This window comes from Cottoperca gobio, chromosome 6 (assembly GCF_900634415.1).
Source record: "Cottoperca gobio chromosome 6, fCotGob3.1, whole genome shotgun sequence".
In the NCBI taxonomy this organism is placed as follows: Eukaryota; Metazoa; Chordata; class Actinopteri; order Perciformes; family Bovichtidae; genus Cottoperca; species Cottoperca gobio.
The window spans coordinates 8,222,478-8,244,777 of NC_041360.1; the positions used below are offsets into that span (position 1 = coordinate 8,222,478).

The 22,300-nt window shown below is 40.8% G+C and overlaps 3 protein-coding genes across 6 annotated transcripts; 1 reads left to right on the top strand and 2 right to left on the bottom strand.

Annotated features, from left to right (window-relative positions):
- Positions 1–2,397: 2,397 nt before the first annotated feature.
- wee2 (WEE2 oocyte meiosis inhibiting kinase) lies at positions 2,398–6,760 on the bottom strand. 4 transcript variants are annotated; one of them, XM_029434196.1, is made up of 12 exons: positions 6,630–6,760; positions 5,631–5,924; positions 5,329–5,531; positions 4,917–4,974; positions 4,413–4,582; positions 4,179–4,300; positions 3,920–4,066; positions 3,710–3,814; positions 3,548–3,633; positions 3,234–3,404; positions 2,949–3,097; positions 2,398–2,832 (listed from the first exon to the last, which is right to left on the bottom strand). In XM_029434196.1, exons 2-12 carry the CDS (start codon positions 5,913–5,915, stop codon positions 2,676–2,678), a joined length of 1,653 nt encoding a protein of 550 aa, XP_029290056.1. In that variant the 5' UTR covers positions 5,916–5,924; positions 6,630–6,760; the 3' UTR covers positions 2,398–2,675. The 4 variants fall into 4 exon arrangements, with proteins under 4 accessions (XP_029290056.1, XP_029290055.1, XP_029290053.1 ...); XM_029434195.1 differs by having other exon boundaries at positions 5,631–5,955; positions 6,630–6,751; XM_029434193.1 differs by lacking the exon at positions 6,630–6,760 and adding an exon at positions 6,442–6,607.
- Positions 6,761–7,072: 312 nt separating this feature from the next.
- dennd11 (DENN domain containing 11) lies at positions 7,073–14,538 on the top strand. The gene is made up of 9 exons (XM_029434197.1): positions 7,073–7,722; positions 8,335–8,434; positions 8,896–9,054; positions 10,783–10,936; positions 11,019–11,157; positions 11,310–11,441; positions 11,551–11,701; positions 12,129–12,197; positions 12,755–14,538. Exons 1-9 carry the CDS (start codon positions 7,290–7,292, stop codon positions 12,948–12,950), a joined length of 1,533 nt encoding a protein of 510 aa, XP_029290057.1. The 5' UTR covers positions 7,073–7,289; the 3' UTR covers positions 12,951–14,538.
- Positions 14,539–17,255: 2,717 nt separating this feature from the next.
- Positions 17,256–22,251, bottom strand: agk (acylglycerol kinase). The gene is made up of 14 exons (XM_029434624.1): positions 21,956–22,251; positions 21,824–21,863; positions 21,638–21,717; positions 21,457–21,532; positions 21,231–21,356; positions 21,020–21,114; positions 20,425–20,494; positions 19,712–19,791; positions 19,571–19,628; positions 18,450–18,597; positions 18,226–18,329; positions 18,040–18,110; positions 17,848–17,932; positions 17,256–17,707 (listed from the first exon to the last, which is right to left on the bottom strand). The coding sequence occupies exons 1-14, from the start codon at positions 22,063–22,065 to the stop codon at positions 17,573–17,575; spliced, it is 1,278 nt and encodes a 425-aa protein (XP_029290484.1). The 5' UTR covers positions 22,066–22,251; the 3' UTR covers positions 17,256–17,572.
- Positions 22,252–22,300: the final 49 nt, after the last annotated feature.

A 22,300-nucleotide genomic window follows, 5' to 3' on the forward strand; every position in this document is an offset into this window, starting at 1 on the left:
GAACAAAAGGAATCAATGAAGACCACGCTTTGGTTATTGCAACTGTGAACATTGTTAACGGTTAAGTCGTCAAACTTCAGTTGTAATCAGAGTAACAACACAAGCACAACTGGATGCATATTATTACTAGTGTGTGTATCTGTGCTCAGAGCAGACTCACTTCAGAGGGGGAGGCTGATATGTTCCTGCTCAGGTTCTGGGTGGCCTGAGCCAAGACATTTTCTTCAATCTGGTCTGCAATTTCTCTCAGCCCTGCTGCAATCTGCTGTAGGTCTTCAGCCTCTGCTCGGCCCCCTACAGGAAAACCAGATTTCCCAAACATCAGCACACTTTAGTGAACATAATATTTGTTCCTGGATTCAATAGCAAGGATAGTGGAATACTGGTTTTCATGAATAAACATACAGGAATTAACCATCATTTAATAATATTCTGGACTCCAATACCACACGTGGTTACCTCTGTAGCACATATAGTTTGATGACGTACTGTACAGTAATCAAGTGGAGTGTATGAATGTGTATGTAAGTTTGCTTCAACTGTGTCACCAATTACATGAAATGGTAATGGCTGTTTCTGCTTTCACTTACAGTCACAAGTTGTTTGTTACTATAACTGGAAACAACTTTACATGGGCAAACGGGTGTGTCAAACTACAGGTTTGACTTTGCCTGTCACCTCAAAGTGTTTTGTTTTTTCACAAGGACATGTTTAATTAGTATCGATACATCCAGCAGAAGGCTTACATTTAGCTTGGAGAAATATCAGCCACAAAAAAAGGAAATAAACATCTGATTTGATATCAGAGTGTGTGGCTTTAGTGTTACATGACTCTAGAATACATCCTGTGTGTGACCTTAGTACATCTTAAAGCTACTGAGTTACTCACCAGGCCACAGCAGCTCCACTGAAGGCTGCACATCATCTAGAGCAGCTTTAATGGAACTGGACAGGTGACCATCAGTTTCAAGGTCTCCATAGTCCAGAACTTCTTTCCTGGGGGCATTGAAGTTGATGTCCCGGGAAATATTTAGTTCCTTGCCCAGGGAGATCAGCTCCTTCCCGTACTCTGGAGAACTACAGTCCGCTTCAAGGAAGGCAAAAAATACCAGGGTGGCGTTTTTCCCACTGGTTGGGTTTCCGAGTTCATCCATCGATAATAACTCTAAATCTTTTAAATGTAGAGAAGAATAAAGAGAGTAACGTTAGCAACGACAGCTCAACGAAGGCACGCACTGAAGTGATGAAACATACTTTTCACTTAGCTAAACCACTCAAAGAGGTAAACAGCCATAGAAAAGTATCAACTACAAACCAGGAGGAAACAAACTAAGCTAAGGTTGCATTTACAGAATAGTTTCCGAGAGTTTGCTGTAAACTAGCTAGAAAGTAAAGCTAACTTGGGTTATCTATGTTACATTAGCTAACATTAACTTCCGAGCGTCAAACTTAACGTTAAGAAAAAGTAAAACTAAATACGTTTCGACAGTATGGTTACATTCACTCACATTTGTTTCTTATGCCGGGTTCTTCAGTTTTGTTTTTTATGTCCTACAAATAACTGCCCATTAATTATTGATGCGCCATGGACCGTCGACCGGCGAATGTCGAGAGAGTTGCACGAAAACAGCAGCCGAGCTAAAAGTCTTGTATTGCGTGTAATGGAGATTAAAGGGGATGGACCCTGAAGATGCCTTGGATGCCTTCAAGCGTAGTCGGACAATCCGGTGTTGTTTATTGCAATTATATCTATCGATGGAAAATCCGCTGTGGCGAGTCCACTCAAACAAAACAAAACCGAAACCACAAAGAGTCAGATAACGTTAACCACACGGGCGATTAATAAATCGTCAAAAGAAACAGATGTAAAGTTAAAATAGTCTTCCTCTAATTGCCAAGTCAAGGCGATGAAAGAGTGTTTATCTTTGATTTATCTAGTTACGACTTGTTTTATTTATGAATCAAATTAGTATTAGCAATTATGTTGCAGATAGTTAGCTATGTCACTTTGGGTTGATGTGACCGGTTCTAAAAAGCCTAAATTATTGCATGAAATACAAAGATCAAGCAGTATTGTAAACAGTTTAATCACATGACCCATTCTAAAAACATTTATTTGCAGTAGTAGTTTCTTGTGTTTTTCCTTAACACTCCTTAAAACTTTACAACTACTTTATAAGTAGTGCTCAAGTAGTCCCTACTTTCCGAGTCCACCCCATAGTCACTGTTTCACATACAGTCATACAGCTGCCTGCAGTTCTGGATAAGAGAAACATGCCACTGGAAAGTCCCTGTGTGGCTTTGTCCAACAGCCTCTTTGAATGTGCTTTTTGGATTACAAAGTAAAAAAAAGAGTTGCAGAGCTAAATCAAATAAGAAACAAGGAAATCCATCTGATAAAATGCTTAAAATGTTTATTTACAGTTTAAAAAAAAAACACGTTGGTCTGCATCAGTTACAGTTCGCCTCTGCCAGAAAATAACTTGAAAAGGTGTTTGAGTCCGTCAGATTTATCCTTTAAAACAAATGCTGTCCACAGTTCTGAGACTTTGCTGTATAGGGAATATTGTCTCACTGTCTTCTCCTAGAGACACTTTACCCCTTTAAACACAGCCTGGTTGCAGAAGGCATCACATATCGTACAGGCATGTAGGCCTCATGATGTCCCATCAGACTCAGTACCCTGTGCAACCAAAGCTCATGGATCGCGCAATCTTCCCACCAACAAGCCTCCTTGCTCTGGGTAGTGACCCCATCTTAGCAGCGGGTTTCCGCCCAGGAGGGAGGATCTGCTTGGGTGACAAAGCTGCCTGTCGAGCCTCCTGGAGCTCTCTGTGGACACAATGGAAATAAGTGAATGCTTTTAAATGCCATGCAAGTATTTAGAATGAATGGTGATGAAGATGACGGGGACATGAAACCTAGAACTGAGTTAAATTATAAGTTACTTTTCAAGCATGGCTGTCCTGAACTTCTCTACATTGAGCTCTCTGCGTAGCTCAACGGCCTCCCTCCCAGTCCTCTCGTCCCGCAAGACTGTGTGTTTGCACAGCTCCCTGGCAGATGGACGCTTTGTCAGGTCTGGATCCAGCAACAACTGACACAAAAGAGAAAAAGTGCTTTTGTCACTACATAGAAATGGTATTCATACAGGTGGCAGCTCAAAAATATAATATTTCATTTAAATATTCAAACAATTTAACAAAAACATATCAGAAATCAGAAAGGACTACCTGAAGAAGGTCTCTGAAGGGAGGCGATAGTTCCTTTGGCAGTTTTGGGAGCTGCCCTTCTCTAAGGCTGTGCCACTCTGCTCCATTTTGAGGTAGTGGAGGAGCACCGGCTGCCAGCAGAATCATAAGGCCCAGAGCAAAGATGTCTGCCTTGGGCAGGTGGCTGTAATCCTGGGGATTACAGTTGACATGAACATTTGAAACAATGCAAACATAGGTGGACCGCTTAATTTTATTTATTTTCAAACCTACAGACCAACTCAGACCCCAACCCTACTTTTCCTTTAACACTATCATTATGGAACATTTGTTACCTCGTGCAGGACCTCGCTGGCCAGGAAGCGGCTGTCCCCTTCTTCAACTTGGGGACTATTGGTTGACGTCACATGACCCAGATCCCCTGCACAAAACAATCAGATTAGACGGCAAACAAACATTTAAAAAGATAGAAACGTATCAAACATTAAATATAATACCAATTTTGTAGACTACTCCTGCTGAAGTTCTTCCGTCATCTTCCTCCTCACTCTCCCCCTCACCCACTGCACTTATGCTAGGAGGCTGGCAAATGAATATATTACCTACAAAGAGTTGAAACAAGGCAGGTTTCTTTAGACACAAGAGACTTTAGGTTTAAACTGGACAATCCAATGAATTCAAACTGAGAACTGCTCATTGAGACTTACTTGGTTTGATGTCCAGGTGTACGAGGCCTGTGCTGTGGATGTACTTTAGCCCCATAGACACTTGTAAGAGCAGATCCTTCAACTCATCCTCTTTGAAAAGCTCACCCTGCACCCCCTTCGTCACAATGACGTCACTGAGACTTCCACCTGGCAGCCACACATCAAAAATCACATAATTCAATCTATTCCACCTAAAATGTATTTAGAATTTAATTTAAGTCTTCCTAAGCTGTGCTTTTGGTGGTAAGGGGAAACCTACCATCACAGTATTCATTCTGAATAATCATGTGACTGTCTTCTGCCCATGCTGAATAATAGCGAACAACATGTGGGTGGTGCCCAAGAACAGCATGCGCATACACTTCCTTTAGGGCCAGTTGCCTGAGGACATAAAAAAGAAAAGAAATTGTCCAATAAATTAGATCAATTCAGGTACAAAATAAAAACGTGGACTGTTCCGTCTCTGGCAGAGAGAGACATGCTGCTGACTCACTCATTAGCAGAGCCTGCCAGGGGTTGGCGAGAGCGTTTTATGGCGTAGAAGCAACCATCCAGCCTCTTCACACACTTGTAAACTGCCCCAAACTCGCCCACGCCAATGCACTCCAGCTCCAGGAACTCACTCTCATAGCGCGACAGCATGAAGGCTTGGATAGCTCGCCTCTGCCAGATAAACAGACGGAGGGCATTGTGGTAAAAACCAAAAGAAATGTCTAAAGAAGGAACACGCGTCACAGAGCTCAGTGAGGGGGGGGGTCACCAAATATGGTAGCACTTCCATGAGGGATAATGTTTTGAGAAGATTCTGACAGATCTTTCTTTTTATTGGAGATTCCTTAGAGAAATCCCGGAAGTAGGACTGGCTGCATGTCATTTTAGACAAAACAAGAAGTGAGGAGGCGGACGAAGATGACAAAGCCTGATGATGATGATATCAGAAGCATCTGAGAGGGGAGGGTTACATCCACCAGAGAAGCGTTGATAAACATTGTTGTACCTTTGGTGGGAGAAAGGCTTCATCATCCTCCTCAGATGACGTTAGGCTGTGTTTCAACCTGAAAGATGAAGAAGGGCCTTTAGACCTTTACATAATCTGAAAATAAACTTCATTGGTAAGAGATTAAAAAGTGAGGCCTATGCGTAAGGGCGCCAAAAAACAGAAAGATGGAGAATTCAAACCGTGTGGGTCATCTACATCTCAAAAGACGACAATCAAATAAAAAAATAAAAAATATAAACAAAACAGCCCTCATTGTGACACATGCACCATAATACAAGTGGACTAATTTTCAAATTTTTCCCACATTATCCTCAAAATAAAAATCCCTTCTGTGAGTATTAAAATACTGGGCACATACTGGCGTTTACAATTCATACCCTTACAGATCTACAATAAAAGCAGTAGTTACCTGCGTCCATAATCATCATCACTCCTAGACCAGTTCTTCCACTGCTGCTCGCTGTTCCTGCGGACTGTGTTGGGGGTGAATGGATTCACATTGACAGAAGGAGCCTGGGTGAGGTTAGCAGCAGCTGAGGCGAAACACAGGGACCTCTGAGGGCGACCCATCTTAGTGCTGGAGCAAGGCTGGGATGACTTTGAGAGTAGGCTCTACAAGGAGAGAAAAAAGAAAAGAGAAAAACAATTCATCTCACTGAAGTGAAACTGATTTAATATTGAGACGACAATCAATCTGAATTATTCCCCCACCTTGGGTGTGCTGGGAGAATCACAGAGCCTCAGTTTGCTCCAGGAAGCGTAAGGTATGGGGCTGGTGCACTGTATAGGGGAACATAAGGTGTTGCTTCCTCTGCAGTGGCGTCGCACCCTGGGCGTCCTGCACGCAGAGCTGGGACTGCGGATCATGGGACTTCGAATCCTGGGACTTCGAATCCTGAAGGTGCAGTCATCAGAGCTGTGGTCACTGCTGCTCCCCTCCTCTCCACAGCTAGAGAAGTCCAGCTGCTGGCTGATCTCGTCAAACAACTTCGTCATGCTTGGGGCCTGAGTTTTAACAAAGGTTTCCCTAAAAATGCTTAAATGGAAAATACTTTGGCTACTTTTTGAGTGCAAAAGGCAGAATTGTGTCTTTGGTTTGCATGTGCAAAATCTGCTATTAAAAAAAGGGTACATTAAAAACACATATGACATCTAGACAGGATTAGATTATCTACATTAGATTCCATTTACATAAAAACATAATACTAGCCAATTTAAAAATGAGCACCAGGTACTCGACAGTGAGAGCTGAATCAAGGTTAAATAACTAGGTAGCAAGCTTCAAAATGAGGCTTAAGTTTGTAATTGATGTTGAGCATTAGCTTATTAGGCCTGCATTTATGTCTCTTTAGAATGATAAGAGGAAACAAGTATGTTGAAAATTATACTCAACCTCTAAACCCAGAAGGCCTACATATCCAGTATGGTACAAGGTCACTACTATAAGCGTGTGGTTGACTTCCACTAACACAACATAAATGCCATAATTAAATAATGAAGTCAACATTACTTATTGACTTATTTTTTCAAAGAAGTTCTTCCAATCAAATCCTGTAGGGCGATTGAAAAGGAGCATTCCAGTCATGTTGAGGTGATATTTTCCAAAGTTATGTCAAATCTCAAGGTGCTTCACATATGGTGATACACGTATGTAATGCAGGCAACTAATTAAAGTTCCAGTAATAATGTGTGTTTATCATGTATACTCACTAACACGTCGAAACCCCCACCACCACACCACGCTTGAATTTCGCGCCTTGTATGTAAATGACTTCCTGTTTATGCCACCGGGTTAACAACAAGGTTTACAGAACTGGCTCTCTGATTGGCTTAATTGTTCGCAAACCACACACCTGACTTTAAAATGGCTGCTGATTGTGCAAACAACTTTATACAGCGTTACCGTAAAACTAGGGAACATCGAACTATAAAAAGTATATGGATGCATATGTTTATGGTTAATGATATCCCAAGAAAACTACACATTCACATGTAAAATAAAACTAGATCAAACTGAAAAATCACGGATTACTTACTATAGCTGGATGTCTATACTACTTTTATAAGAATATTAATTAGCCAAATATGGGCAAAGATAAATACCCCATACCCAAAAGTAGGTCGTTGTATGAAACAGTAATATAGACACGTGGGCGGAAGTCAGCGACGTCATCAAAACAATGAGACAGGCGGAGGAAAAGCAGCCCGTCAGTGGATGTGACACGCTTACAAATACAGAGAAAACAACCCAGCAAGCAGCAGGAAACCATGATCCGGCTCCAGCAGCGTGTTTAGTTTGCGCGATTCAACTGGACAGCAGAGTTTTGTGTATTTTTTCTCTCCCTTCCCGAGTCCTCCGAGGCAGCCACCATGGTGAAACAGTCGGACCAAGCCCCGCTGCTGGACTGGGAGGAGATCCCACAGCCCGATCCGAACCAGGCGGCCCAGCCACCGCCGCATCCGCCACTTCGGGAGGAGGACGCACCCGTGGAGAAAAGTTCGCAGCCAGCCGGGCGCCGCACACCGACAGGGACCGCGGCTGGTACTGGGTGGAGCACCAGCAGTAGCACCACAGTCACCACAATCACCTGCAGCCCGACGAAGAGTGTAACAGCTGTTGTTGCCAGCAGGAATGGAAGCCCTGGTCGTCGGCTAACGGAGCTCTGTGGGCACGGGTGGGATCGCCCGGAGCCTCTCGGCTCAGATCGCAATGTTCCCTTTCCCGGCCTCTCGGTGAGGGATCAGTGGGAGGAAAAAGACCAGATCGTGGCTGTGTTTGTGGTTACCTTTAATACAAGATCAGGTAAGCAATCCGATTGTAGCAAGATCTATTAAGTTATTTTGTTTTATATTTTGTGTTTATAATTCTCACTTGAGATGAGATAACATTTCCTAAAATGATTATCCTATGATGTCTTGTTATCTTGGAATATCTGATGTGCTTTAGTACTGAGTCGTGGGGGTGAAGAGTGTATGGTGGTCTCAGCAGGTGGGGTTCTAACATCTCAAAGTCAAGACCCTACTAAATGACTTCACAACCCACGGTGGTGAAATAACCCTCATTCTGTTGGGGCAACCCTTCCAAAAGAAATGAATTCCCTAGTCTGACTTTTCCAGTGTTTGCAAGCTGACAAACATACTGTAAAGCTCATGCAAGAGTTGGAGAAAGCCTAAGCTGGTAAACAAGGTTAACTATCCCATAGAACAGAAACCCAGATCAGGATGTCAGTGCTTCAGCTTCATATGGAAGTTGTCAGTGTATATATATTTACAGTAGCTGAGTCAGTGCTATCTCACTGTCCCTGACCTCTTGCTACATGACTGAAATACAGAATTAGGAGAAGTGGCCAGGATGAAAGTACACAGAATGGGAAGTAACTGGATGGTTTATTGTGTGTGTGTGTGTGTGTGACAGGGAATATGGTAGAGTGGTGTCTTCCTCACGACATCAACCTAGACGGAGTTGAGTTCAAGTCAATTGCCAGCGGTTCCCATCGGATCACCAGCGACTTCATGTACGTACTCCCACTCACCCGTTCATCCCCAACAATCGGCAAACATGTAATCCAGTAGGGCTACAACTATTGCGGCTATTTCCATAATAGATAAATTATTTGGTCTATAAAATGTCAATCCCAGTTTCTTAAAGTCCAAGGGGATGTCTTTAAATGTGTTGTTTTGTCCAAAACTCAAAGATATTCACTTTCATATGATATAAAACATAGAAAAGCAGGAATTCTCTATATTTGAGAGGCTGAAAACAGCATTTTCCAGCATTTTTTTCATAAAAATTACTTTAACAATTGACCGATTATCAAAATAGTTGCTGAATATTTTTCTGTCGAATGACTTATCAATTAGTCGACTAATCATTGCAGCTCTAATATTTAGTCATTAGAGGAACACAGGTGTGTTTAATCCTTTCCAGAGAAATCTGTCGCTCTGTGTTTACTCCCAATCTTTGTTTTGCCTTTAGATATTTCCGTAAAGGTTGTTACTTTGGGCTGGCCTGTTTTGCTAACATGCCTGTGGAGAGTAAGCTGGAGCGAGGAGCGAGGATGAAGTCTGTGGGAATTCTGTCTCCCTCCTACACCCTGCTTTATCGCTACATGCACTTCCTGGAGAACCAAGTCAGGTAAGACGTGCTGTGTGTGCTGTGTGTGCTGTGTGTGCTGTGTGTGGTCGTGTGAGTCTTCTTTCAGTCTTTTGGGTTGTTTTTCTCATTTTGTTACCTTTGCACCACCCTATTTGTATTCTGTTTATTTATTTCTCCCCTAACCATGTTTACAGGTTTCTCATTATGTGCCTACCTCCTGTCCTTGTGTCTTTGTTAAAATGTTTTTCATCTATTAAACATGAGCCCAGAGTCCCACTTTCAGCTAACGTCGCAGGAGCCTATTTACATGCATTTTTTTGTAAGAAGTCTTAAGCACGGAAGTGGAAGAAGCCTTGACGGCCTCTCGTCTTCTCAGGAACTCTGCTCTTCTGCCTCAGTCCTCTCACGAAAGCTTATCTCCTCAGTGACTATGTATAAATATATGACGCAGCCACAGTTTTGGCTTAGAAATACAAATGGCTCCGGTTCCAGCTGAGTACAAGCGGATCTGAATCATTCTGAACAGAGTGTGGTTATCTAGTCTATATGTGGGTATTGTGGCTTTACAGCAGATGCCTCACCTGGTGAAATATGCTAAGCATGAATGGCTGCGGTGGTTAAACCAAATGGAAAAGTTGTATTTATGTAACGTGTGTGTCCTCAAATGATCCCACAACGCAATTTAAGTACAAGGGATGGTTTACTCGCCAAGCGCAATCTGTGATCTTGCATTCTCTTAAAGCGTGTCTGATACTGAATACACAACGCCTGTACATAGACTTCCATTTACAGAGTGTATTAGGGGTGTAAGAACATATTGATACGGAGACCTGTTGTGATAACTTTGACTGATATTGCGATATGATTTCACGGTATTGGAGGGAATTATCATTTTTGTACAATTCTTTTTATTTTCATTGGAAAAATATGTTAAAATAATCAAGGTCTGATCTTACCAACAAAGTTTTTTTAAATTATTTTTTTTATGTGAATTTGATTTGTAGGCCAGGACATCTCTGCAGCCCCACAATTTTCAGAATTATATTTTTACACACATTTGTCCTTTTTTAACAGATATTGAGCTTCCTGTGATTTGGATAAAATTCCTATTAATTGTTCAGCCCTACTCGTGCAATATTAGGTTTTATGAGACCGTATCGATTCTCAAAAACACTGTCGATTTTTGTTTTGTTTGTTTACATTTTCTTATTTACGTATTATATACTTCTTTTTATTATTTACTGATATCGGCAAATGTTAATTCCTTTGCTGAGATTGCACAAAACGTAGTGCTATGAAGTTAAATGTTACAGGATCTGGGATGATGCAAATGCAGATCCCACTGTTCTGTCTTTTTATGGTGGAGTGTTAAAACTAAAACGAACTAACTCTTAAAACTGGCAGTTTTTCTAAAATAAACCAAAAAATCTTCCTATATATCACCTTGCTTACGGGATCGCAACATATTGAATCGTAACCCGTGTATAATATCGTGCCGCCAGTGTATAATAGTGATTGAATTCATACTTTCGGATGCTTTACTAATTGCCTTTTAAACCTTTTGTATTACACTGCATGAGCTGTGAGCTTTTCATGGTCGAGCAACATTGACAGATAATGAATAAGCATTTGTGAAGTGCTTAAATACAGCTCAGCAAGACTTAATCTGCTTAATTCTACAGATCTTGAAAAGGCTTGGAAGACTTGTACCTGACATTCTTCTTCTTTCTCTTTCCTTCTCCTCTTCCTCCGGTCTTTGCCTTGTAGACACCAGTTGCAGTGTCCGGGGCAGTATTCTCCACTGGAGGCTTTCTATGAGGATAAGAAGGCCGTCCTTCCCCCAACAGCCAATGGTCTGGTCACTGCGTGTCCAACCTGGAGTGTTACCAGCATCAACCGCTGTATGCACCCAGAAATGAAGGTGTGAAAGCAGCAGAGCACACGTACAGTGTATTGTTGCAAATGGCCGACTTTCTCAACAACACACTTTTCACTTCCTGCAGATCACGCACCCAGCTGGCTGCATGTCTCAGTTCATCCAGTTTTTCGGAGAGCAGATAATGGTGCTGTGGAAGTTCGCACTGCTAAGGAAACGGATCCTCATCTTCTCCCCTCCACCTGTAGGTGTGGTCTGCTACAGAGGTGAGACGCTCAAACACGCATGCTTACACACACTTGCACTGATTGTCTTAACACAAGCAGGTCAGGATGTAATGCATGTACTAATGTTGCAACCTTTTATTTTCTATTTCCATGGAGATGTTTCACTCCCTTTGTTCTTGTGCTTCCCTCAGTGTATTGCTGTTGCTGCCTGGCTAATGTCTCTTTACCTGGAATCGGTGTCTCTGTGCCTGAATTACGGCCTTTCTTCTACATCAACATAGCCGACATCCCCGTCCTGGAAACGGAGCTGTCATACGTTGCCTGTGAGTGTTTTTAACACTTACCTTTTTACTGTATGTAAATGGTTCATTGATCACTATCTATGGAAATTATTCCTTATATATGAGCATGTTTTTTTTTGTTTTTTTTAAGGCACCACAGAGAAGATTTTCGAGGATAAGAAGGATCTGTATGACGTTTATGTCGATAACCAGAATGTGAAAACGCACAGAAGCCATTTGCAGCCGCTGCTCCGACTGAACGCGGCGGATAAGGAGAAGTACAGGAAACTGAGCGAACAGAGGTACTTTACACACTGTAAAATACTGTACATTTGATCATTGAAGAAGAAGAAACGAGACAAGTGAGAGGGGTTATATTCTGATAAAAAAAACCAAAATAAAAACCTCAGAATTTACGAGATTTTAAATCTTACATTTCTGAGAAAAAAATCTTGGATGTCCTCTGAGATTGAAGTGGTAAAAACAATTCCCTGAATATAAATCCCCTCCCCCGGCTATGTAATGTTTTAGTTTGACCTAAAAAGGCCCTAAAACACCTTTTGTCAAATATTGATCCATGTATCACATTCAAAAGTCTACAGTTATTTAAACAAGGATTCAAAATTAACATGGATATTCATAAATACTGGTCAGTGAGGAGCAACATTAAAGGCCTAAAGATCCTATTTTTCAAATATCATAATGTCAGATGATGCCTTTTCTTTCCAGGCAAATGTTACTGTACTCTCAGGAGGTGGATGGAGACTGCACATCAAATGAAGAGGATCTCTTCGTTCTGTGAGTCCTTGACAAATGTTTTCACAGCTGCTTGTGTACTTGAGTCCTAATCACAGGCACTATGTTTAAAGAGGAGGCTCATGGCATGGCATTTCATTTCGCATTGTGACCGTGCTCTGAGTGCACGTTTATGAGTTTTCTTATAAGAATGCAGAACAAATTTGGTTTGATGACAATGAGAAGTTGAACTGAGTGGCAAAGTATGGGCTAGTTTTATTTCTTAAGCTCAGAAATGTAGCTACTATTAGCTGAATATTACACGCATACAATATGAGTCCAGCTGTTTGATGCATGTCAAGTATGAAGGCATACACAGATACTATTCATGTTTACTATTCATTTTGTATATTTGTCTGTCTTGTAAGCCTGTTTGGGAAGATACCACATTTATCTGTATACAAGGAGCAAAACTCTTAGTTTATCTTCGTAAATCGATCGCTAAAAAGTTTGAAGTTACAGTTAGGCCCTCGGTTGAAATACCAAGTATTTAAGGAGCATTTAAATGCGACGCAGAGAACCGTGGCGTGACGCACTTGTCTTTAATCCTGTAATCCTAGGTTCTTCATGGAGCTGAATAACCGCATCTTCCAGACCCTGTCAGACATAGCAGCGAGCACCGATCCCATCCTGACCGCTGAGCACGTGAGGGCCATGGGGCTGGATCCCCAGGGCGATCGCTCCTTCCTGGTCGACCTGCTGGAGGTGTACGGTATTGACGTCACGCTGGTCATAGACAACCTCTGCTGCCACTGAGCGCCACTGAGCCCCCCTCAGCCTGGGAAACTCGGAACGCCACTGGATATTTGCGCCTTCCTGTCCCACACACACTAAGACACCGAAGACACTGCCTCCACCCTGGGACTTCCATCTGTCGCCTGCTGTCCCCTCCTGGGTGTCTGTTTTCCCTCTGTGTGTCTCATCTGACCTGTGGAGACTGTTTCCACACAGTGTGGATGATGAGGACACTAAACATTGGTGCACTAGTCCACAGTGGCTGATAAACACTTGCCTAGCAGACTGTACCGCTTGGTAGCCGCGTGGTCTTATACTGTAGCCGTTCACATCTCATGTCACTCGTTTGCTTGTTTGACTTTGACTCCGGCTGTAGTGGCCGGGGCTGAAACACTGGATATAAGTATGGAAGTCTTGATCGTGTCTGGTCATCACAGCAGGATGATTGGTCGCTCTCCACTGCACCCGTCACAATAAAGAAGTCATTGAAACATTTGCAATCCTGCAGCTTTGGTGTCCACTGAAGAAAAGATTCATATCATGGAGGTTTCTACTGCTGGAAATGAGTTTGTGTGCTTCAAATAGATTTTTATAGAAGATTCTAGGCGTCATAATGTGCAACCAATTTGTCCTACTGTAATAACATACTGTAATAACATACTTGATGATTTATGTTTAGTAAATCGAATGATTTTTGACTAATTTAATTCCCTTTCAAAAAGGAAGCAATAGGAGTAGAGATGCAACGAAATAATTCAACTAAAATAATTCTTAATGCAAAAAATGCTGTTTTCTGCCTCAAGTAAGGAGATTTGATGCTTTTCTGTTTTGCATCAGATTAAACTGAGGATCTTTTGGTTTGGGACTGACAAGACAAGACATTTAAAGACATCACCTTGGAATTTGAGACACTGGGATGGATATTATTCTGACATTTTATAGACAAATAATTAATCTATTAATCTAGAAAACAATCGGCAGATTAATCGATAATGAAAGTAATTGTGAGTTGCAGCTATAGAAGCGTGTGCGTGTGCGTGTGTTAGTTGAAATTCCTTATGTATATTTGTTTTTACTATTTCTTTCAGACTTGTAGATTTTTATTTTTTTATTTTTTTTTATATAATAATGGGGATGGTTAATTATGATGATGTCTCACAGAATGAGAATGGAGAAGCTATTAAATACTTTGTTCACCTTTTTCATGCACCTTTAACACGAGGCAGATCTGATAACGTGTCCGATTAGTCAAAGTTAAGGAAAAGGAGGCGTCCTGGAAACCTTTTGTTGTGTTACATGTAACGCTGAGGCTCTTGAATTGTCAATGAATATGACTCTATAACACTAATGTATCATGAATGCTGCACCATGTCTACCACTGGACTATTTCCTGATGCACATAGTGATCATGCTTAACTACCTTTTTTTAATGCTATGACTGTCTGAGCCAGAAAATGGTTGTGGAGTGAAGAGTCTGTGAAGGTTTGTAGTGTCCTTGTTGATCCGCTTCAGAGAGATTCCCTTTGCTTGTCTGTGTCTCTCACAAAGATCTCTTTGTGTTATTTGTGTTGCTTGGTGTCTCAGTCTTTTCATCACAGTCCCATCGAGTGAATTCAGCTCCTAAGACGGGCCAACTGTGTCTGTTGAATTATCCTTCCTGGCACACTGGTTTATTTATTCCATCACGTTGCCAATCAGAGAGATCATTTGTTCCATGTTGGAACACACGAGGCTGACGTTTAACCCCCCCCCCCCCCCCCCCCCGATGCTTTTTTAAACATTTCAAGAGTCTACAAGTATTCTTTTTTTTTTTTTTTTTTTAATGATCACATTCCAAAAATGATCTTTTGGGGGCTGATCCCCAGGTTCAGAACTGCTGATGGTCTGTCCATTGACTTGACCCCCCCCTAGATGTTTTCTGGGTTAGTTAAAAAAAAAAAAAAAAGTGCATAAATAGTATTGTATTTGAAAAGCGTTGTTTAAATGGGGCCTTAAGGAAATGTGATTTTCTCAAACTAACTACAGCAAAGTGACTCATTGCTGTATGTACAGTACGCCAACAGTATTTGCTGACAGATTAAGAACTTAATGACCTTACTGTCTCCAGTGAAACCTGCTCTCTCTGACGATTTACTTGTCAGCAGACGTACACTCTTGCCTCTGACGGTGTTTGCTTTACAGGTGTATGTTAAGTGTAAAAGGGAATGTACACAACGCACACAACACTGTATAACATGCCTTCTTTGTGGAGTTGTTCACAGACGTGTACCAGCATTAAAGTTGTTTGTACAGCGTGTCACTCTACTGAATGTCAAAGGAAACAAGTATTGCACACATGCATCAAACACATCCAAGTCGTGTAACCTTTTTCCTTCTTGATTATAATGTAAATCAAGAGTACTCACAGAATAACTAATACATCTTTACCTTTACTAATGTGAAACACTGTAAGAGATGTCAGTAATGTACACATGAAGTCAATAGAATGAGCAACTGTTCATTTCACTGTACTGCCATTATCAAACAATAAAACATTGATACAGTTTGTGTGTCATCTACTCCTCTGCTTCTAACCTTGCATAACTATTTTCCTCTATTTCCTTCATAGTCTGCCTACACCTCTCTCTTCCCTCGCGGAACAGGATCACTGCTTTCCAAGACACAACACTATTTTCAGGATGATGATGAGAGGTACTCATCTCCCCTCAGCATCCCTTCGTGTTGCAAGTAATATTTAGATCCTCGGTCAAGTAAAAGTAGAAAATACAACGATGTAAAAGATTTTTTAAAAAGTAATTTGCCTTCAAGATATGTTACTTCTTTACATCAAAATCTACTTACAGTATTAAAGTACTCATTATGCAAAAAACGTGTTGAGTGAAACATTACCACATTTTACTGTGTAATCTTTTTACTGGCATTTTAACATTTACCATTTTGCTGAGGTGGAGCCAATTTGAACTAGTTTAAATACTGATACTTTAAAGGGACATTACACCCATTTAACAATTGAAGCTTGGTTTACTTGTAACAAGGAGTTCTACCAGGAAAAGAAAACGCATTTGACATCACCTGGGTTATTTTTCCTGCTTGAGGCTTATTAACAGAAAGCCTGTGTTATAAACTGGAAGCGTGGGCTTTGAAAGCGATGACCATTAAGGGAGAGAAGTAGGACTTTGACAGTTAAAGATGCTACCCAGTTGCATCATAGGAAATACAGGATGCAACACTTTCAGAGCTTGAACCATATGAGGGATTAAAAATCAGGATATATCAGCTTCTATTGCATACATTTAGTTTCAACTGTCTCTTGTGGATCCCACAAATAGAAGTGCAATACTAAATCAAAAAACAGTTATGTTAAAATGTGTATGTATGTTTGATCTTGATATAAAAAGTAACTAGTAACTGAAGCTGTCAAATACATGTAGTGTAAAAAGTCATACTTTTCTCCAAAATGTAGTTCAATTGTACCTCAAAATAGTAAGTACATTCAACCATTACCCAAAAACCTTTTTCCACTACAAAAATAAAACCGAGTCTCCCTTTGTGTTTCAACCAAATATGCTAAGAGGCTGTGATGCGGCCACTTAATCCTGCAGATTTACCGTCTACACCATCTGTCAGATCAGCATGAGCCTCACCAAGGAGTCTGCCAAACTCCTGGTCCAAGATCTTGGGCGTTAGCGGCACATTCAGAATTCTGCAGCGTCCTTTTATTCTTCCATATCTATCACCTCTCTCCCGAGCCGTGCGGGCTGCTCACGGCCAGCTCAATGCACCGGTGTGAAAAGTTCATCACTGACGTAGCAACACTCCACCAATCGTACATTTCAGTAAGAGGTTTACTTTTGATTTCCTGTCCGGTCCCTCTCTGTGCGTCACTTCCAGCCCTCCAACAACCCACATGTTCCCCTTATCGAAACCAGTCTGCCCACAAATCTGAAGATTAATATTTTACAGAGCACGTTTCAAGTGGCCTTAATAAAATGGTCCCAAAGTACCATGTAGCATATTCAATTTCCATTTGAAATGTTTCACTTCAAGATAATGAGAGCATGTTGACACCTGCCGCCTTTTATTTCTATTTCTATGTTGATTGGATTTGTCTGCATCTGCTGTCTTACTGTTGTTTTGCTGTATCTTGTGGTTGTTAAGTGTTAGAATAGAGAACCACAATGGAAATAAACCTTCAGGGCTTTATTGTGTGTTTATCCTTTGCAGTGCAGTGTTATATGCAGGTTTTCAAATGATTGTAATCAATCAATCAACGCCACCTGCTAAGTGCCTACACACTAAATGTCAAACTGGTACAAAAAACACTTGTTGAGTTGGACAGACCAGATTTTTAATAACCAAGTTCAAATGTGTTAGTAAAAGTAAACATAAAGTCAGTTTGTAAGACAACCTGTACACAGGTTACTGGCTTAAAGAAACAAAGCCTTGGTCCTTTAATATACAACATGTAATGTAATCCCTATAATGGTTCAACTGAATCAATGTTTACACGTAGTAAAACAATCCATCAGTACTTCATGAGCATTTAAAACGGACGACATCCGTTTTCAAAAAGACCTCGCCGTCTCATTCCTTGCTTTTGTGTTTCTCTTGAGATCAGTGTTTGTCTCTTGCTGTTCTTGTCATCACTGCATCTGTAAGAGGAGCTGCTCCCTGCGCTCCGCACTGATGAAGAAGTGTAGTTTCCGTGGCAACAGCCTTATCTCTACAGGCATGGCCTCATACTCCTCGTTGTCGATGTTGTAAAAGCCACCGGCGCCCTGTGCAAAGTGTGTCAGGATGTAAAGTTAAATGTCACGACAAAAACTAACATACAGAGCTTTAGAAAGTAAACTGACTCCTATTCGCACAATCCTGAAAAGGTTTTGATGTAAAACAATGAAATAACATCAAATCTGACCTCTGGCAGCTGCAGCCTGCACGCACTGGCTTCCAGTTTTGTGGAGTCTTTAGTGAACACAGCGGGGTCCTCTTCTTTTTTGTTTCTAAAATGAACAACATTTACACTCTTTTACTTGCACTTATTTAAACATGAACATTTGTATAATGCATATTGTTTGCAGCAGACTAATATAAAACAGAATATGCTAACCCGACAGTGATGTACTCTCCCACTGTGAAGTTGTCCGGTTCTGCACAGATCATCAGGGAGTCATTTAAGCGCTGCAAGTTCAAATAATAGAAACTAATTAAAATCAAGGCAGATGGGGTTTAAAGGAATCATGTCAGGATTTTATAAGAACAGGTACAATGTTTTAAAAATAAAAACTGGGCTGACCCTCTTCACTGGGTTCTTGTTGTGTGTCTGAATATAAAGCTCTAACGTCGACAGGTGCTCCTCCTGCCACGGCTCTGGCTCTTCCTCTTCCTCTTTTGGAGGCTCTGCGCAACACGCAACACACACACACACACACACACCAAAAATACAACTCAGGATTTTAGTGTTGGGATCTGGTGTAAAGTCGCTGTCAGCCATGTGTCGACACAATGACACAGACTCACCCTCGACAGGAGGGTACCAGTGGTTTTTCAGCCTGTGGATGATGCGGTAGAGCAGGTTGGGTCTGGGGGGCTTCTGAGGGGACAGGTCAGGGGGCCGGAGGCTGGGAGCCAGGTAGGACACTGAGACGTCCCGGACCAGGGGCCACTCCTGAGAGATTTCACAACACGATTAAAATACATCAGCAGCCACGGAATTATAGTCATGGCTGACAGGGAAACACAGGGAGACGTGAAATACAGCAAAACCTCATGACATGAACTGGAACAAAGATGGGTGGGTGTCCTTGTGGTTTTCTCTGTTTGTTTGTTTTTGATTTTTTCAGTGTGTTAGTGTTGCTTTCGTTATCGTACGGCATTTTTTAAACGTATGTATGGTTGTATGTAAGTGTATGGTTGTATTTGTAAATGTGTATGTATGAGAATAAAATAGCTGCATGTGTGTGTATGTAGATAAATGTACAGTGTTTTATATGTTTATGATGTACAATCATGTATAGTATATTTCTATTTTTATTAATAATGTACATTCGGCTTTTAATCAGTTAATTTGAGCATTAATTTTTTTGTGGAGATATTTAATATTTTTAACTATTTAAATAAAGAATTACGGCAATATATCTACAGGTATTCAACAATGTACCGTTTATGTATGCGAGGATGGAAAACTTCTATAGCAGCATTTAGATTGATAAAGAATACTAGGATGGCACTGAAACCTTAAGAGATTAAGAAATATTTTTCCATTTAAAAAAGGTTCAATGTGTATTTCTGAGCCACCCGCTCCAAAGAAATAGGGGGCAGTATTTCACCTTACTACTGGGTCCATACAATGTAAATTAATCAATCATCAAAACCATCAGAGAAGACAACTATAGTATGTTAACCTGTTTATATTTTAGTGGTAGTAGTTTGTATATATCCGTGTTCATATTAATCTTATAAAAATCTACTTAAAAAAGTCTTAACTTAAGAGTTACACGAAAAAAACACATGCCTAAAATATTTTTTCGTACCATATCTCTATCTAGCTAAAATGGCTTTTCAATGTCATATCATATTCTATAAAAGGGCAACTCTTCTATTCTCTTGTCTGATGTCAAGACAAAAACATATAGCCTTACCTGTAGAGTACTAAACCAATGTGCTGCTTTTGTCTTCAGTGGTCCAAGGTACCAATATCTATGAGGAAATAAAGTTAATTACTCTTTTGTATGGGGAATTATCCAGGGTTATAATCTGAGTGACCAACAGTGTAATCTTACTTGCTGATTTTTGCAGCCACATCTCTAAAAGCACCCCAACGTAGTCCCATCAGAGCGAAGACTGGCTGCTCTGTCTCCCTCTAGAAACACACACACACACACACACACACACACACACACACACACACACACACACACACACACACACACACACACACACACACACACACACACACACACACACACACAGAAAAAGAGAAAGTTAGAATGCGCTATGGTTATAAAGCTGTAATTTTTCATGATCTTTATGTTTACCAAAACTATAATGTGCACACACTCAACTATATTAATTTCCGCCCTCTGATACAGAAAAAATTCAAGTTGTAAAAGGTTCACTCATTTTCAAATTAAAGCAGTAATCCTCACTATGGTCTAAAGAGTCAGTATTAGTATTAGTAAGCAGTTAATGAGTCCAGTAAGGGACTCATTATTAACATACTGAATTTCAAGGTTATAGAAAAAAAAAATACAATCCATATATATATTTCACTGCATATCAAAAACAAAACAATAATCTTCCATGATAATAAAACTTTGTTATCCTATTTGATGAAGAGAGGAATATCGTAAAGCGTGAAATAATATATTTCTCAAAACATCTGCTAATTTGACGAGGAAAAAAAACAACTGACTTAAGCAAGTATCTGCATTCAAGACGTACAGTACACTATGTTCATAACTTTGAGGTTTTGTAAGCAGAAGCAGTCTCTCACTTTGATTTGCAGCACATCCAGAGGTACAGTTTCTCCCTTCAGAATGGACAGTGTTGCTGACGTAATGTCTCTGGAATAGGTGGAAAAATGTGTTTCAATTAGGAGATACCTACCGTACCCATTGCACGTATTGTATTTTTACTTAGTGAGACACATCCAGTACACAGGTTATCACAGGTTAGATTTAGTCGTGTCACAATAACTCATTTTGTAAAACGATTTATTGTCCCAGAAACAATTGCGATATTATTGTCGTTCTAAGATAATTTTATGCCAGAATGATAATATAATAGCATAATAATGCAAGCCCACCCTTTCAAAGAGCAAAGAGCAAAAAGCAATTAACTTTTTTTTTTAAAGAATATTCAGACATTGGTGTTAAATAAAATCAAACCACACAACCAAATCTCTGGCTCTGTTAACAACAGACAACCTTGCTGTTTATTCTGACATCATGTTGGCTAAAATGTAAACTAACATGTATGTAAACACAACTGATCGAGGACATGTTCATATATGGACGATTAGCCGATAACGTAATCATTAGACCGTGTCATGATAAAATCTTTCAGTACGATATTGATGAGATACTTACTTGACCTTGTTGTCACTGAGGAGGTGAAGACTTGGACTCAGGGAATTGTGAGAGCCCAGTGGAATGAATCCAATCGGTGTGTTACAGACTGTGTCCTGGAGACATAGAACATCAGTGACATCATTATAAGAAAGGTTTGGATCTTGCTTTGCTATTAACTCTAAAACCAAAGCCTGACGGCAGATCTACACGGTCGTTTTGTGACACCTACTTGATCTGGCCTTCGCAGTAAACCTGTGATGACTTCCTGCAAGGTGCCATCCCCTCCGGCCACGATCAGCATGTCGGTCTGTTCTGCGAGCTCCATCAATTTCTTTGCTTGGCCTTCATAATCTGTCTGTAAAGGAGCAGGTAATATATAATCACATTGGTGTCACATGATGGGATCCCTACTACAGAGCCACTGATGGATTCCAAGGGGGGGAAGCTAAGTATACCTTTACTATAGTAACCTCCACACCAGCCAGGTGTAAGATAGGAGCAGCATTCTTTTCAAACAGGCTGTTGGCTTTCCTGGGGAAGATTGAGAGAGGAAGTTGTAAATATTATTTGAAAGACTTGTGTCGGATGTCCAGATAAAACTGTCAGAGGAGGTTTTGAGATTGAGAATCTTCTTACCCACTGCAAGCTGCAGGGTTCAAGATCACTGTTGCTTTCCGCAGACGCTCAAATGGAGCTATCTGTTGACGCCCAAACTCCTAAAAAAAGGTTATGAAGATGATGATTAGGACTAAAAATGCACCTTTAGTTTTGGTTTAACGTTAGATGATGACAATGTATTTGCAAAAACAAGTGATGTCTTACCTTGGCTAATAGGCAAGCCTCTCTCCGCAGAACACTGTCACTGATAAGATACAAGACACACAATATAAAACATACAAACAGACCTGTATACTTAATTGTATTTGAGGAAATATCCAAACCTGAGACACTCACCAGTGTTTACCATACAGCCAGTAGCCCCCGTAAGATAGGACGCTCGCAGCAACGGTGGACTTCTTCCAGTTATTCCTCAGAGTCCGAAACACTTTCACAACCCGAGCCATGGTTTGGATTAAAATGTCCTCAAGCACTTTATTTTAATGCAGTCATACATTTACGGCGGCATCGAAGTTTTATATTCATGAACAACACATTTCCAATCCAGCGGTCACGGAACTGTCACTGCATGGACATGTTGGTGTAACGTCAAAACAGTACGGACGAACACAGGGCGGAACCAACGTTGGTGCCACTTGTGGTTCATTAACGTGTTTCAGTCTATGGTTTTAAGGCAAGCCA